Genomic DNA, 16,619 nt, shown 5'->3' with positions numbered 1-16,619 from the left:
ACCGATCCATTCTTCCACTGGTCTCATGTGTAACCGAAAAGAATGCATGGTCGCCTGATTCTCACACATCTCATCACATTCATCAATGTCTGATATTGTGATGTATTGTAGAGGGGAATGGCATTCTGAAAAGTGTCTAGTGCTTTGAATTATTCGCAAAATAAATGTTTTTTTAATTTTGAAAAAGATGGTTAGTAGGTAAGTGTATTGGCACAGATTACATACAGTGAGAGTTTAGAAAGCTAATTTGACTGTTTACGTCTCCTTCATCCATTAGGTCATTTACAGCCTTTCAAAACAGATTCTGCCCATTAGGTGGCATATCGATTATGTGTGTCTGTGTCTCAGGTCTGAATTCTGAAACGCATAACCGTGAATTACTCCTTATAGCTTATACTGTACGCGCTAGACTGGATGCTGCTTTTGCAGCACAGGCTTTTCTCAATCATGGCGTTAGAAGCTTTTTGGTCCTCATGCAAAATGGATTGTGTTCTTGTCCTGAATTTTTCTGGCAATAACATTCCGATTTCCTGCAAGTGATCACATGTATTATGACCATAACTGATAATGCCATTGAAATCTCAATTTGGGTATTGTATACTGCTGAGGTGGAACCCTTTCCTCCGATTGCATATCATTTCTTGCTTTCGCTTTAAGGCTGTGCCTCTGAGTAAGTTGCTGACATCAAGATTCTCCTTTTAGCCTTTGCACTATGATGGAGGCTGGGACATATTGCCCTTTGCTGGGGCTTGGTCCTGCGGTATAGGTGTTGTGGGAAACCTGAAGATACTCTCACATCCACTCCCCAGGGATCTTCTGTTCAGGTGGCCAGGGACGGGCCATCGCTTTTGGATCCCAACCCTGGGGATGGACAAGTGAGGGAGGATCACCTGGTTGGAGGGTCATTGAGAGAGGGTGTCTGAAGGCAAGATATGGTATCCCCCCTTCACTAACACTGATCTACCCGAGACTCCCTCAGTCTTCATGGGATACTGTCAGTCCTTTTCAGTTATTCCTTGTAATCTTTCATCAAGTACTGAGACGAGGAAGAACCAACTAAGAGTAATGCACACTTCCTATTGTAAACACCCCTGGGACGAGGAAGAGGAACCTGCATGCACTTAGTAATGAAGGTCAGGCATGTCTCACTAACAGGCTTATACAAGGTCAGGCAATTTAGTCTAACCCTTTTCACCTTCAGCCTGTTAATGATAAAGAGTATAAAAGCTGGAGCCCAAAAGCAGAGAAGGGAGAGGGAAGAGAATCTGCTGTGTTGGCACCGAGCCAAGGAGCAGAGTCACCAGCCGTGATTTCCAGAGACGTGGCAGAGGAGCTTTGTGAAGACAGGCAGCAGGCGCTGCCAGGTAGCAGAGGAGAAAGAAATGCTGTCTGCGCCCAAGCCCAGATGCAGCTCGAGTTACGGAAGATGCCAGGGATGCAAGCCGCGTGTCAAGCAGAGCCAAGATGCTGGTACGTGTCTGGGGACGTGCTCATCGAACAAACTGAAGGTTTTCCCAATCGGGGAGTGCCGCTGGGAGGAGCCGTGAAAGCAGGTAAGTGTCAGGAGGCACTCAGGAGACTAGAGCACTCCGAAAGAACTTTAAATAAGTAACGGTGCCTGCATTGAAGTTAACACTACTCATTTTGAATATTGAACTAAAAGAAAACCGCTAATTGAGTAAACCCAAGTGAATGCTACCCATATTGAATACCGAACTGAAAGAAAAAAACCTCTAATTAAATAAAGACAAGTAAATGCTACCTATAATGAATGCTGAACTGAAAGAAAGCTGTCAAATGAGTAAACTACCATATACAGAATGGTGTTTGAACACTTTAATATATGTCCTCCACCACTATCAATGAAGAGCAGCATGAACAAACTCAGAGAAATACAAAGGATTGAAGAGTTGTGCTGAGAATTTTGTGTGCAAAGATCAGAAAGACTGCCACAAGTGAGAAAGAACCACCAAGATATTACAACCCAAGAACTGGCATGAAAGAGGGTACAAAGAACATAGTGAAAGCCCAAGGCAGAAGAGTCTATTAGGGGGCCAACAGCTTTGGGGAGACATATGGTTGTGTGACCTGTGATGGGTGGATCGTGTGGTCCGGCAACTGTGCTTAGACCCAAAAGTCTTCAAATATGCAGGGCTAATAGTTGCGTGACCAGTGAGGGGTGGATCTTGTGGTCGGACAACTGTGCTTACACCAAGAAACCATGAACAATGAAAAAGCTGTGAAGAACAGTGAAATACCTGGTAAAGCAAACCTCAAGGAGGGTCAGTCGGACCAAGTGTTTTCTTTTGAACTATTGAGCAGATGAAATCCAAAGTGAATGTTATGTTGAAGTTTTTGGGAAGGGAACCCTGAGAGTCAAACGAGCGAAGGACTTTGTCTTGGGGGAAGGGAGTTCCAGGACCTCCATTGTGTGCGAAATGTGATACATTTGAAGTGAATGTTATGTTGAAGTTTTGGGGAACGGAACCCTGAGAGTCAAAAAAGCGAAGAACTTTGTCTTGGGGAAGGGAGTCCCAGGACCTCTATTTTGTGTGAACTGTGCTATCTGAGAATGTTGTTTTGGAGAAGGGATACTCCGGCTTTCTTTTTGGTGTGAACTGTGCTGTATTATAACTTTGGGAAGTTCCGGACCTTCATTTTGTGTAAATAGTGGTGCATTTGAACTTGAAGAAGGTAACGTCAGAACTTTGATCAAACACTTGAGCGGAATCTTTATTGGAACTGTGTTGAACTTGAGACAGGAAACCCAAGACCAACTCAAGTTGAAAGGAGTTTACTTTTGAACACTTCTATTTTGTTGAGAAGGATTTCCCACACCATGTTTTGTTATAGTTGTGAGGACAAGCATAGGTGTTTAAAAACAGACAGATTTTTATTTTGGTCTTGCAGGCAAAGACTTTCCTTAGATTTCTTTAGTCAGGGAAAATCACACTATAGTATTGGGCTAGTTATGCATTACACCATCCTGATCATTAATACAGTTTTGTTTAGAATTACATTTCTGTTGTCTGCGTCATCTCTCTTGACACCATGCCTGTCTCATGGTTTTTATTTTTTCTAAGATATTACTCACAGGCACAAGACCTTCCAGGGCTTCTTAGTTGGTGCTAATTGTCAACGCAGGTTTCTCTGTCTGTGAAGGATGCAGTATTTCTACTAGGAGGTCTTCGGCCACCCCCAATTCTTCCTCCTCTTGCACCTGAATATTGAACCTTTTGCTGCTCTTATTAAGATCACACAGTAGTTTGTCATCCCACCACAGACCTCATATCCATTACGAGTTCCTCTGCGTGTCAATCTCAAATTCCTGAGTTAACTTTGGGATCTTGTGTGGCGTTTGCTTGTGGTCTGGCATTGATACTTTCTACGCTTGATTTCTGTGTTTATACCATCAGGACCTACAAGGTGTGCAACATTGAATCGGCAAATGGATCCTAACATGAACTCCCTCTGGTGATCGCCATACATCAGCCATAGACACTTGACGAGCTGTGGGAAAAGTCTGCCAGTGCGGATTGCCACTTTGTGGAGGACTATCGCCTGACCAGAGAATGCTCTGTGACAGTATTGCTGGCCACAAAGCACTGACAGGGGCAACTGTGGGTTATGGGAAGTGAGGGCAACACCTCCGCCTTTCTACACAGAATTGCAGTTTGTACACAAGAATAGTGATTCACAAAGCCACCTTTGTGTATTGCGACACCAGACGCTGTGCAGCATTTGGCTTTATGATGGCACAGCTCGTTTATCAACCTGGCCTCAGATGCATTCCACACCACACAACTTAAAACAGAAGACATTAAATGAAGAACAAATAATACCTAATGTTTGGGCCAACCGAGCAAATGGGATCCTTTGCCAAACGAGCGCGGATTTCTCGCTCCAGCATCACATCCTAGAAGAAAAAGAGAACATTTGGTTACAGTTCAAAATGGTGGCAAATGGTTGGTGTTTAATGCCACCCCATGTCCCCGCCACCAAGTAGCAAAGCACTTTTATATGGTATCTTCACATATAAACGGCAATATTTGTCTTATGAGTTATGCCGGGAAGTTGGTTCCCTGCCGTGGGAAATTCGAGGAGGAATCTTCGGGATGACGCAGTTGACCTGTTACCCAAGAGGTACAGGGAAGGGAACTCAATGCAAAGTGGATTTGAACTATCCGGCCAACTGACGAATTTCCAGTGAATGCATGTACAAAGTATTTCCAAACTGTATTGGTGCTTAACTTGTGGAATACACATCTGTGGTAATTAATCTATTTATCTCAAAATACAAGCAACATTTGTTAAATTCTACATTCAAAAAACCTTTGGAAAAACGGCAAGTTTCATGCTCACGTTTGTCATATGGTGGTGAGCAAAACGGTGTTCAGCGTTTGTGGTTTTTAATTTCCAACAAATGTCAAAATGTAGGAAAACATTTTTTTTTCCATATCGCGGCTGTAGGTGTGTAATTTTTCTTTGAAAAGGGTTCAAAATAAGGGGTTTTCATTTCTAAAAAATACACACATTTTCCAAAGAACTGGAAATACTCTATTCTTTTAGAATTATAACAATGGATTGCATAGCTTTTCTGTGATAGATATACTAATCAAAGTCTAGAGTCGGGCCAAGGCTCACCTTTTTTCATTTAACTATAAAAAACCTACATATAATGTAACAATAGTAGTAGCGCAAGGGAAAGCAAAGACTTCTAAAAGTTAAGCTCAGACATATGTCTCTATAGGATTGCTGAAAATATCTCGCACCGTTGATATGGCTCTACCTTCGTGGATGGAAATAGATTATTAAAGAATAGGGAAGCACAATGCAAATGAGAAACGTATAAACATTCGACTCACACACATACGCATGCGCACAGCACTGAAGCTAAATTAGGTCCAGATTTTAGCTCCAATTTTGTAATCGGAATAATTAAATCTCACAGCCATTCTATACATCTGTATGTGCGCATTGCACACAAAGATGGACAGAAACGTTTGGCCAATTGGCCCAGATTCTTAAAAATGCATTTACATCTTGCAAAGATTCATGAGCACGCAGTTGTGCACACCCCTCGGAGAGCCGGCTTGACCAGCACACTTCAAAGCACATCCCGTTTTTTAAGTGGACATGCTCTGAAGTGCGACTGGCATGCCCCTTTTTTCTGTGCCTGCGATTTATGTTCAGGTCACAGGCACAGGGCAACGCACCGCAGTAGTAATATGCAAAGAATAGAAGTGCTCATGCTTTGCACGGGTGTTTCTATTCAGTTTTCTTCTCCGAGCTCCGACACAGAAGGAAAAATGCATTTACAGTTATGGCCCAGACTTCCAGCCATGTGGGTGAGCTCAACAACTGAATGCACTAGTGCCAGGCGCAACTAGTCATGAATGCATTGCTGAGTGGGCTATCTGCAGATGCAATAGGAATGCAGCCTGCCCCCTTGCGCTGGCGTGGGACCCTTTCCTTTCCGAATCCGAGCCTGGCGACTGGCAGCCTGCACCTGCACGGTGCATGTACAGATTCCTTAACAGGAATCCTCTTCCGTAAGTAACTTGCTAGCAGTGTGCGCCGCACAGGAATACTACACGAAGGGAAGCCTCCTCTGTACGTTCTGGAACGCAGACACCCATGCTACCCGAGTCAAAACATGGTGCAGCAGCAACCATTTTAATCACGCTTACACCTCACAATCTACTGAAAACTGCAACCGAACAACGAATGAACGCACTGCTGCTTTCCTGGGTGCATTTTAGAAATGCATTTTCTCTTTTCAGGCATTTCACAATGAGAGGCTCTAAGTGAACGCATGCAAGGGGGCTAGCAGGCACATTACTGCCTCTGGCCCCCAGCCCCACTAATTGTGCAGGTCTCCTGTGAATAAGGTAAGCTGAGCAGTTCAGAGAATCAGGGGTGTTGCTAGGTCTGGAAATGATCTTGGGCTACGCTAATGTCGGGACTGTCGGGACCCGGGGCAAGCTAGCCTTTCGGTTCTATCCCCTGAGTTTCTATCTGTGGCTACAAACAAAAGACCTGGGGCTATAGCCCCCTAAGCCCCTCCTCCCCACTGTAACGCCTCTGCAGAGAATCGAGTACCTCTACACGCTGTTTTTAGCAGCCCACTTCTTAGCGAATCTGGCCGTAGTTTTCAACAAAGCAAGAACCGCATTTAGATGTAGACTGTTGTTGGGGCGTTGCTGAGCAGTCCCCAAGATGGCTGCAGGTATTGAAACTGGTGATAGTGAAGGAGAGAGGCACATGTGCTGGGAATTTGTGGCTCCCTGGGCTTGATGATGCCGAGATACTGTGGAGGCCGTCTGGAGCCGCAGTTCACCTGCAGGACGCCACGTGGTGGTGGACTGGCTGACCCTTGTGGAGCCAGCTGCAGGGTTCTGCAGAGTGGGCTTGCGTCAGATAGTGGGCGGAAGGCGGTCAAGGAGAGCTTGGCCCAACCCGCTCACCGGCAGCACTCTGGAGACTTTTCAGAGGAGGCGTGAGGGATACGCTTGGCTCTGGATGGAAATCTGGGCCAGAGAGAGGACAGGAGTTGGCCCGAGTCCTGTGGCAGGGTAGAGGCAGAGGGCTAGGTCATAGAGGGACTGGCCTGATAGGAGTGGGGCCCAGGGGCTTGGGACCCATTGCTGCAGTGTGGTCTGGCCTCTGCTTGGGGGGAGCGTGGCATCTCCCTCTAATACCATGAGGACCCAACTACCACAGTTCACAAGGGAGCCATTATGCCCAAGTGACAGTGGCCCATGCCCATGGTTGCTGCGCTATGCAACTGTCACCTGCAGAGAGTACACCAGCCCCATCTGCCACTCCCACAGCAGGGGCACTAAAAGGTTGTAGGGCACAGCATGGGGAAGGTAGCCAAGGAATATCTGTGACGTCTTGAACCACCAGGCCATGAGTTGAACATGACTATAGGAGGTGGTGGGTGCAAGAGGCAAAGCAACGTGGAGGCATATACGTGACAGGCACCTAAATCCCAGGCGGTACCTGGTACAGCATCTGCAATGGCAGACCAAGACGCTCCAGATCTGCGAAAAAATACTGAGCCAGCATGCAAACAGGGTTCTCAGCTATTAACTCCAAGCTAGACGACAACAACCAACATTGTCTCCCTCAAAGAAAAAATAGAGCAAGAGTGACAGAACACCAGAGACCAAGGCCAGAATCAGCATGACGGAAGATGATATTCAAGACCCCAAAGCACAGATGGTCAAGACCAATAAGGACCTTAAAATGGCACTTCTAAAATGTGACGACATGGAGTTGCGCTTGAGGTGCAACAACATCCGCATAATAGGCCTCTCTGAAAATATTGGCCAAGGTCTTATGGAGAAACTGATAGAATGTCTGCTATGGAAAAACTAGGTGACACGACTTTCAGATAACTATGTATTAGAACGAGCGCACCGCACAACTGCCGCAAGGCCGAGACTGGGTTCTCCGCCTAGACCCGTCATAGCAAGACTACTGAATTACAGAGACAGGGATAAGATCCTGCAATTGGTCAAAGAGAAGAGCTTGCTACAATATGAGGCAAGCAGTGAGCATATTTACCCTTACTTTTCAACAGTGGTGCAGGCGGAACTGAGGTAATTTGCCGGGGTAAAGAAGTTACTGAGGGAAAGATCTGTACAATAGCCAATGCTCTAAGACTGTGACTAAAATACAGAGGTAAGCCTTTTTTCCTGGTGATACCGGAGGAGGCAGTGAACTTTATCGAGGTGAATATACCTCGCCCTCGGGGACAGAGTGGAGTACCGGCAAGAGAAGAAGTGGTGGCAAGGGATGAGGCCATTGCCTGGTGGCCTACACTACGGCATGAGATGTTATTCATACATACTGGAAATGGTGGAATCTAATTTACATAGAGGAGGCAGTTTGCACCTGTTCTCGAAACACTCTTTTTGAAGGTTTTGACCGAGTATATTAAAATTATTAGTTTCAAAGAGATTCTGGTGATGAGCGGGTGATCGAGGTAACACAGCAGAGCTGTTGACAGCGACAGCAGTTATTCCCCCCCCATGCTAGGTTGCTGGGTATTGTGTTTAGGGGGTTGACAAGCATTTTCAGTTGCAATGATATCACCCTGAGAGAGGGGGGACGGAGGCGATAAATGTTACCAAAGGTTATGTTTAGCAGAAAGTGCATATTGTGACATTAAATTCCAACTCTTGATAAGGTGTGATGCAGACATCTTGGGGCTTTACTATGCGCATGACTACATGCTACTAGGAAAGGGCTGATGTAAATATATTGAACTGGAATATTAGGGGAATGGAGAACCCATCAAAGTCACTTAAGATGATGTCCTCTGTGAATAGACACAGAGCCAACATATTGTTTCTCCAGGAAACACACGCCACTGATCGGATAAACAAATGTTTTGCTAAAACATGGGGCGGCATCAGATATTACACTAACTATCCGACCCACTCTAGAGGGCGTCCCATCGTAATACACAAATCATTGAAATTCATGTAAATGAACTGATACATAGACCCTGACATGAGGTATGTGGCGGTACACCCGTAACATACAGGGCATCGAAGTTCTCCTAGTGAACACATATGGTCCCAAAGTAGATGAACCCATGCTCTATAGCAAGGTTCACGACTTGACTGAAGCATATCCTCTGTTACTGATTGGGTGTTGATATGAACACTATACTTGACCTGCATATGGACCGCACATGGATTGCGCCTAGACCACTAACCAAAGCAGCATGCAAAAGAATGAAAGGCATGGAGCGGCTGGAGCTATGGGATGCATGGAGGACACTACAGCCCACATTGCGGGAATACACATACTACTCTACAGTGCATGATATGGCCTCCAGAATCGATTTGAAACTAACAACACGCGAGGCAATCCTCCTGCGCACCTACTCAGACCACTCGCCCATTAGGTTGGAGACACTGAGGGAATCAGATGGGATTCGGGGAGCATGGAGATTTAAGTCAGCAGCGCAGCAAGACATTGGGGATCACATACAAACTTATTTTACACATAACAATAGGGCAACGTCAGTGGGGATAGTCTGGCAAGCCTTTAAGGCCTATAAAAGGGGCATAGCTATGTCCACAGAACTGTGTGTCCTAAAGACCATCAGGAGAGAGAGGAATATGCGAGAAAAAGCTAAGGGCACTGGAAATGATAATGTGTCAACCCTGAATCAGTCCCGATTCGGAGACATGAAAACAACACTGGATCAATTTAGGGCACATGCAGACAGGGAGATTAAATACTTTGATAGACCCATGGGTGCCAGAGGTATGGAGAAGGAGAGCACACTGGCAAGGGCTGGTTACGCATGCAAAGGGAACTGGAATACATACCATTCATACGAGATGATGGGGGAAATATACGCCACACTGATAAGCAGATCAATACCACATTTCAAACTTTTTACAGTGAGGTGTATAGGGTGCAGGCCAGTAAAAGAGCAGGGGAAATGTATGCATTATTAGAGGAGATCCCCATGTCCAAACTTTCTTTGGCCAGGTCAACACCCCATTCACGATGGAGGAAATCCTAAAAGCTATAGAGGCGCTACCAAGGAACAAAGCCCCATGCAATGATGGTCTTAGCACAGAATTACAAAGTTTATGGCACTGTGCTTGCCTGGTACCTGCTGAGATTTTATGGGAAGGGCCCCTGAAGAATGCACACCTGCCCGCTGCGCTTCGAGAAGCAACCATAATGATGCTCCTTCAATCGGGAAAGCCTGCTGCAGAAAGCACCTCATATAGACAGCTATCACTTATACATGTACATACAAAAATGTATGCAAACGTTATTACCAATAGGCTACTCCCCTTGATGCCATATATAATCCACTGCAACCAGGCTGGGTTTGTCCCAGGTAGGTCCACGGCACTGAATATACACTGATTATTTAACATCACGCCTCGGATCTCCCCAGATGTAGAGGCAGTGGCAGTCTCATTAGAGGCTCAAAAAGCTTTTGACATGGCATCATGGACCTTTCTTTTCCTAACACTGTTAAGAAGCAGTTTTGGTACCCAATTTATAGAATTTGTAAAAGTGCTGTACGCAAACCCTACAGCCAGACTGCTAGTAGATGGGACAGTATCTGAACCTTTTACATTGGGGAGGGGGACTAGTCAGGGGTGCCTTCTATCCCCCTTGCCGTTTGCTATAGTCATTGAACCTTTGGCCGACCTGATAAGAATGCGGCACACGCGCCAGGGGATACACGCTACTGCTTCCCCGGAAATAGTTTCCTGTACGCAGATGACATACTCCCTCACATAAGAAATCCACAAGATAACCTGGATCCGGTTATGGACGATATTGTGCACTTTGGGAAATACCCTGGTTTCATGCTTAACAAAACAATGTCAGAGAAGATTCCCCCCGATGTCGAATATTTGGGAGTCACAAATTACAGACATAAAGAACTTGTACATGGTGTGGAAGGTCAAAAGGATGAGGACACTGATGACATTTCCAGAAAGGTGCATTAAATAATAAGAAAAAGGCCTCTCTCTCCCTACAACTATGGGATATTCCCAGCCTATATAAATAGCTAGGGGCTAATTATTAGGAAGGAGAAGCATGGGACTGACCGGAGGTAGCGATGTAGTTAGTTGATGTGGGCGAGGCTGCAAGATTTTCTCTCCGCATCCCGCACTGCTTCCTTTCACTTTTGAGCCAAGCTCCCCTTGAGGTCTACTATAAATCCATGTATTACATAAATCACTAACGGTTTTTATGAACCCTATTTCTTTAAAAAAAAAATGTGACTTTAGTTTGATTGTTTTTAGTAGGTCCTGTGTGCCGCTGTAATGGAAAAAGGGATCCAAAGCGCAATTGTGACTGCACTATCTGCGTTGGGGTGATGTTTTATTTTATTATATTATATGCTTTTGCATTCACATGTACTTTTATGTCTCTTTTGCTGAAATAAAGTTTTTACTGACTGATAAATATTAAAGTGCCTGTCAGTCATCAGGACATGTTCAAGCAAATAGCCTGCTGTCCCAAAACTAATTCTAACTGGCCCTACCACTATTCAAATTAACTAAGGTCAGGAGAATGACTCCTGTCTCCTGATGATACAGTGTTCTGCTTTTACTTCAAAGTTTCTCTTAATATACTATTTTGAGATAGTCTCTGGTCACCTTTGGTATCAAGGCATCTAACTCCTTTACAATGTTCTCCCCTTATCTTTAGAGATTGCTCTCCATGTGTCTTTTTGTGAGCTTTGTTTGATCCCTTGATCCAGGCTGTTTGGCCTTGATGATTCTTCTGGACTATGTTTTCCTGGATGGGGTACCCTTTTTGGGTGAATACTGTTCCATCCTTTTAGCTTTGGCTTATCCTGGTTATCTTTTATCTTGTCCACTTCTCTTGTCTGTACTTCATACTCGCCTTTCTCTAATATACTCCACTTGGTCACTCTTAAACGCTGGAATATTCTCCCCTCTTCCGAGGGTAGTCATATCCACCTTTTAGTAATCTATTGTTCAGGTTTAATTATAATCTGTGTTTCAGTATTCTTACAGGTCAAGTTCATTAACTAACTTAGCATTTTGGATTTTGTCGGTCGAGTTTCTCTAAATACATAAAAAGTCCTGTTCGGCCTCCCGTTCCCCCCTCTTTTATACCAGGGAACATGTCTGGGGCCTGCACTTGCTTGATACCTTCTCTCTCTCTCCTGGTTTCTGCATCGGTTCATTCTCAGCGGGTTGATGTTGCCATAGTTAGCTGGGTAGTCTGCCCACCCCTACGTCTCTGTGGTCACGCCATCAAGGGGTTTCGGGCTCCCATACTTTCGGTTTGTCACAGAATCTGCATGCTGACAGTGTCTGTAGCTTGAGTTCAGAGCAGTTCTGAATTTTGCGGGCTCATTGGCTACTGTAAGCTCCGCCTCTTGCCCATTTTACGCTCTCAGAGGGCCTCCCTGGCAGCGTATGTGTCTCTCACTCTCTTGGCTTGGTGTGTCCTCTCTCTTAAACCTCCTCATCACAGTGAATTGGAGGTTTGCCCTTAAAGAGCTGGATTCTGTTTATTGATCATCATGGTATATGTTAACTTTGTCTTCTACCCAATTTCTGGATTTATTGGTGTTAGGCATCTCATATAGTCAGATGTGTGCCATCTTGGGGAATGGCTGAGGGAGTTCCTCATAGGAAGGGGAGTCCTTGTCCCCAAAGGGGGAGTCTCTCCCAGTGAGGTCCCACTTGCCCAGGCCCTACACAGGGTCTTCCGGAGCAGGCACACCTGTCTAGCCTCAAAGGGGGAGACTCCCACTTGGGGGAAAAGGGATGAATTCCCTCGATATGTCACAATAGGCACAATTATTGTACAGACACGGAACAGCTGGAGACCAAACTGAAAAATTGGAAACATATACCACTGTCGTTGGCGCGCAGTCTGACTATGATCAAGATGATGATCCTAGCTAGATTACTATACTTGTTTCTAAATATGCCCATATGGCCGGTAAGGTCACCCTTCCCTACATTACATAGTATGCTGTCCCAGTTCTTATGGCACTCCACTGTGGTGTAGAAATAATTGGAAGAAACTGCACAACCATACCATAGAGGAGGATACATGGGCCCTAACTTTGAACTATATTGGATGGCAGCCCAGGCACAGTTTGTCTCCTACTGGTTCGGGGCGTGTGGGGAAGTGCCCCATGTTAAGCTGGAGCAGGCTGCGGCTGGAGAGGCTGAGTTAAAAAAAAGCTGTTGTCGGGAGGGGACACAGATTAATATCAATTTGATCGAGTGAAAATAACACACCTGGCATGGAGCAAAATGGGTGCAGCGACCCACTACTATAAAAGCGTGCTACTATGGAAATTCCCAGGCATTCCGCCAACTTGGGATATGGCAATAATATCACAATGGAATAGATTGGGGTACATTACGATTGGGGACATGTATGTAGAGGGACAATTTCTGAGCATGCAGTAATGGAAGAATTGAGCATAAATGCAAACTCACTGAAATGTTGCAATACTATAGATTGAGGGCAGCGTTCATGAAGAAATGGAAGACCAGCAGAGAATGCATGTCTAGCATATATTGCAAATTCGTACTGGTGCCGTAGAATAGTGGCAACTTTATATAAGATGATTAATGAACACGTGCCTGATACTTCAATTAAAGTAAGAGATAAAATGGCTACTGACCTGAAGATGGAAATCTCTGATGACGTCTAGCGCAAGATGTGCAACCTCACTTGCCAGGTTTCATTGTATACTAGGTTCAAACGTATACAATTTAAGGTATTGAAAAGAATGCATTGCACTCCAGCCAAGCTGAAAATAGGCCACTGTCCTCGCTGTAAGAACGAGGATGCAGGCCACTAACACATATAATGGGAGGGCCCCAGACTCACTCGTTTTTGGACACAGGTATGCGATAGATTGACCAACATAGTGCAGGTTGCAGCCCCTGTGACTTCCAAGAAATGCCTTTTTGCTGGGTGAGCTGGGGTGGGGTTCTAGAGCGTCAGAGACGTTTCCTGAATCTAGGAAGCCTCCCGGCCAAGAGGCGTATACTAAAAAAAAGGATAGGCCACTTTGCACCGACAGTGGAGGAATGGCTGAGGGAGGTGGTTTGGGCTAAATAATTGTGAAGAATTGTTCACTACAATGCTACCAGGTATGCCCAGGCCGAAAGATATTGGGTAGGCCTTAGAAGGTATTTATCAGAGCGAGAGGTGGCCTGATCTTTTAGCCTATGGTGAGAGTGAGATTAAGGGGACACCTATGCCTAAAAGGAACGAAAATAGTATTGTGATTGGACTAGGAATGGCAAGAGGGGATGACGTAAATGTAAACAGTGTGATTATTTGTGCTAACACTGTGAAAAATGAAACAGTTGGAATTTATTGTACAAGCCAAGCAAATAAAGTATTAAAAAAAAGAAAGTAGACTGTTGTATAGCTTAACTACTGTTCTTTAGCATACGTGTCTTTACTTTTCAAAACTGTTGTTTTAAGCGTCATCATTTCAGCTTTAAAGGGTGTTCACGTATCTTCTTTTGTTCTACAAAATGTTCACCAAATATGCATTTCAATTATTTAAACAATTTCACAGGTAATTAATTAAGTGCCCTCCCAAGAAAGCAGCTCCAACTGGATTAGTCTCTCCTAAAAACTCTCGTCTTCAATGCGTGTTACGAATTTGAAAGCAAGTATTCATATAGTGCTCTGATATGAGTTTCAATTCATGGTACCCACAAATCACCACAATGTGAATGAGATACCGATGTGAACTTGTATAGTTCTAGAGGTAATTATCCACGCAGGCCACAGCTGTAAGTCCTGGCACAGTTACCCTAGGCTTTCATTCTCATGAGTTTGGATAAGAATAATTTTAGTAGAAATTATCTCAGGAATGTGCTATGGGTGCTCTATAAGTAACACATTGATGATCTCTTAAAGCCTTACGTTGATATGTTTTAAAAAAAGAGAAGAAGCCCTCTTATTATGCATGAATGGCAGATTACAGTCAGTATCCACCCCTCCTCCTGAGGCGAGCTGCCTGAGTAGAGAGTGGAGCTAGCAATAAACTAAGCCTCATTTCAAAGAGGTTTTTTGTACCACATAAGCTCCAGATAAAAAAGCAGGATTAGGACTTTTGGATGTTGTTGAGATTTGTTATGTGCTCATTGAGTGGTAGGCTTACTTTGTTTTGTTAAGGCACCATCTTACTATGCTAAGGTTGGTGCGTTTGCTTGTCCCACCTCACCGGCTCTATTACAATACATGAAACTCTAGTTACCCTTTCTTTATTTGTGAGTTTTCCAAATGGCAATCTCTATGTATTGACAGAATGTTGGTGTTTAGGAGCACAGATTTTTGATCCGTTTTGTTTCTGCTGATCTACCTACTTGGCAAGGTACTTGATTACACTTCCACCTTAAGCCTCCTTGTTTTACAGTTTGGCTTAGAGAGCTGGGAGTTCCAGACTTTAGAAGCGGTTGGATCCGGTCTAGCTGATTCTACGGGAGTGCCCCTTATGCTGTGGATTGCTCACTTGCCACATCATTTCAGTGGTATGCATCTTCAGAGAGTGGTGTTGGGTGAAGCTGGGCTCTGATGGAAGATGTTTGGACTCAGAGGCCCATGAGTTTGGGTGCTGGTCCTGGCTTTGGCACTGGATCTTTTTGGGCAGGTAATTTTTAATGACCTTTAGGCTCGTTTTCTTGTTCTGCCCTAACTGGGTAACCAGGTTGCTCACACCTTTTAGTGCAAAAGAAACAAACTGTCCAGGGATTCATTGACAAATTAATGTACATGTCATGTTGATGGATCACTACTGGGTGGAGGCGATTGTGTTGTCTTCAGTGCTTAGCTGTCTTGTCAGAATATTTTCCCCATTTTCAAATGATACATGAAACTCCGACTTGGGCCACTGCACTAGGATGTGCACTAATTGTTGTGGGTGTTAGGGAGAATTCTCAAGAATGTGCTAATTTCCCTTACCTTTTGAGACCCCCAGCAATTTGACTTTTTACCTAGGAAGAGTGTCAGCCTTTTTTCCCACTCTTCCATGTATTTTGATGTGTGTTTTACTTGTGTGTTCTTTGGATATGGAGTTTTAAAACAACTCCATATGCATCATTGTTTTCTGTGTGTCACACAGCACCTTCAGTGCAGTGGCGCAGTGGTGTCTTTCAGACTCCCCAAGGTTTAAATACCTTCTCTGGGACTGACTACTGTCTCTCAGAGCATGTAAAGTTAAATTTACTTTACTTGTATTTTTAAATTTACAGACCCAGCAAACACTATATTCCTGTAGAGTGCTGGAGGCGTTGCCTAGCTTCCCCTGAGTCTAAACACTCACGTAACAGTCAAATGTTACCCTTTCCCTCTTGAAATGACTGGTGGCAGTGGTTTAGAACAAACTACCATGATTTTGCCCGACCGCGAATACTGGTAGCTAAAAATCGGGTCAGCAATGCTTTTCAATATGGCGCCCAAGACCTATCTGTAAAAACATACTCCAGTCACCTTTTTTTGCCATTTCTTTTTGGAAAGGTCCTTCTTGTGTTTGTCTCTGCGTGTCAAACCAGGTTTGGTCCCTTTGTTCATTGGCCTTTAGCGGGCTTCAGTGCTGAAGCCCTCCTCTGATGCCTCAGTGTCTGGGGTGGACAGGATGTGAGGGAGGTGCCCGAAACTCCCTGTGCTTAGTCTCCTAGGAGACCCGAATGCCCTCTGGCGTGAATGGCCGGCTGGCTGTCTGGCAAGGACAGCCACGCTGTTGTGTGAGAGACAGCCTGGCTGTAATGAATGGGGGAAAACTGTTTAAACGCAGGTCTCTGGGACTTGGAAAGCAAAGTCGACCACTGGAACAAACAAACCGAAGACAAGCTAAAGGAAGATGACTGCTGCAACTCCTGGTCCACCGGTGAAGCCCTGCTGCAGGTTAAAATTTCCTGAAACTCCATCGAGAGAGAAGCCCTTCATGGTTAACTTCTTCCGTTGAGTTTGGTGGGAACAACCAACTTGCAAGCCTCCTGGACACGGTCCCCAACCTGGTCGAATTTTCTTTCTTCAGAGTGCTGTTGAAAACCAGATAGCCAGGGGGAAGGAAACCAGTTTGTGGACTTTAAGGC

General features: G+C 44.8%; 1 protein-coding gene across 3 annotated transcripts in view; it reads right to left on the bottom strand.

The window, feature by feature from the left end:
* The window catches only part of SHROOM3 (shroom family member 3), a 351,046-nt gene that overhangs the window by 102,801 nt on the left and 231,626 nt on the right, over nucleotides 1-16,619 (bottom strand). For all 3 annotated transcript variants that reach the window (XM_069626325.1, XM_069626326.1, XM_069626327.1), the window contains exon 5: nucleotides 3,843-3,916. In XM_069626325.1, coding sequence (XP_069482426.1) covers nucleotides 3,843-3,916 — 74 coding nt within the window. The remainder of the gene's footprint in view (nucleotides 1-3,842; nucleotides 3,917-16,619) is intronic.

Source organism: Ambystoma mexicanum, chromosome 6p (genome assembly GCF_040938575.1).
Source record: "Ambystoma mexicanum isolate Mex_15411 chromosome 6p, UKY_AmexF1_1, whole genome shotgun sequence".
In the NCBI taxonomy this organism is placed as follows: Eukaryota; Metazoa; Chordata; class Amphibia; order Caudata; family Ambystomatidae; genus Ambystoma; species Ambystoma mexicanum.
The sequence above is the reverse complement of the archived record's forward strand: the minus strand, read 5'-3'. Positions and strand labels throughout refer to the sequence as shown.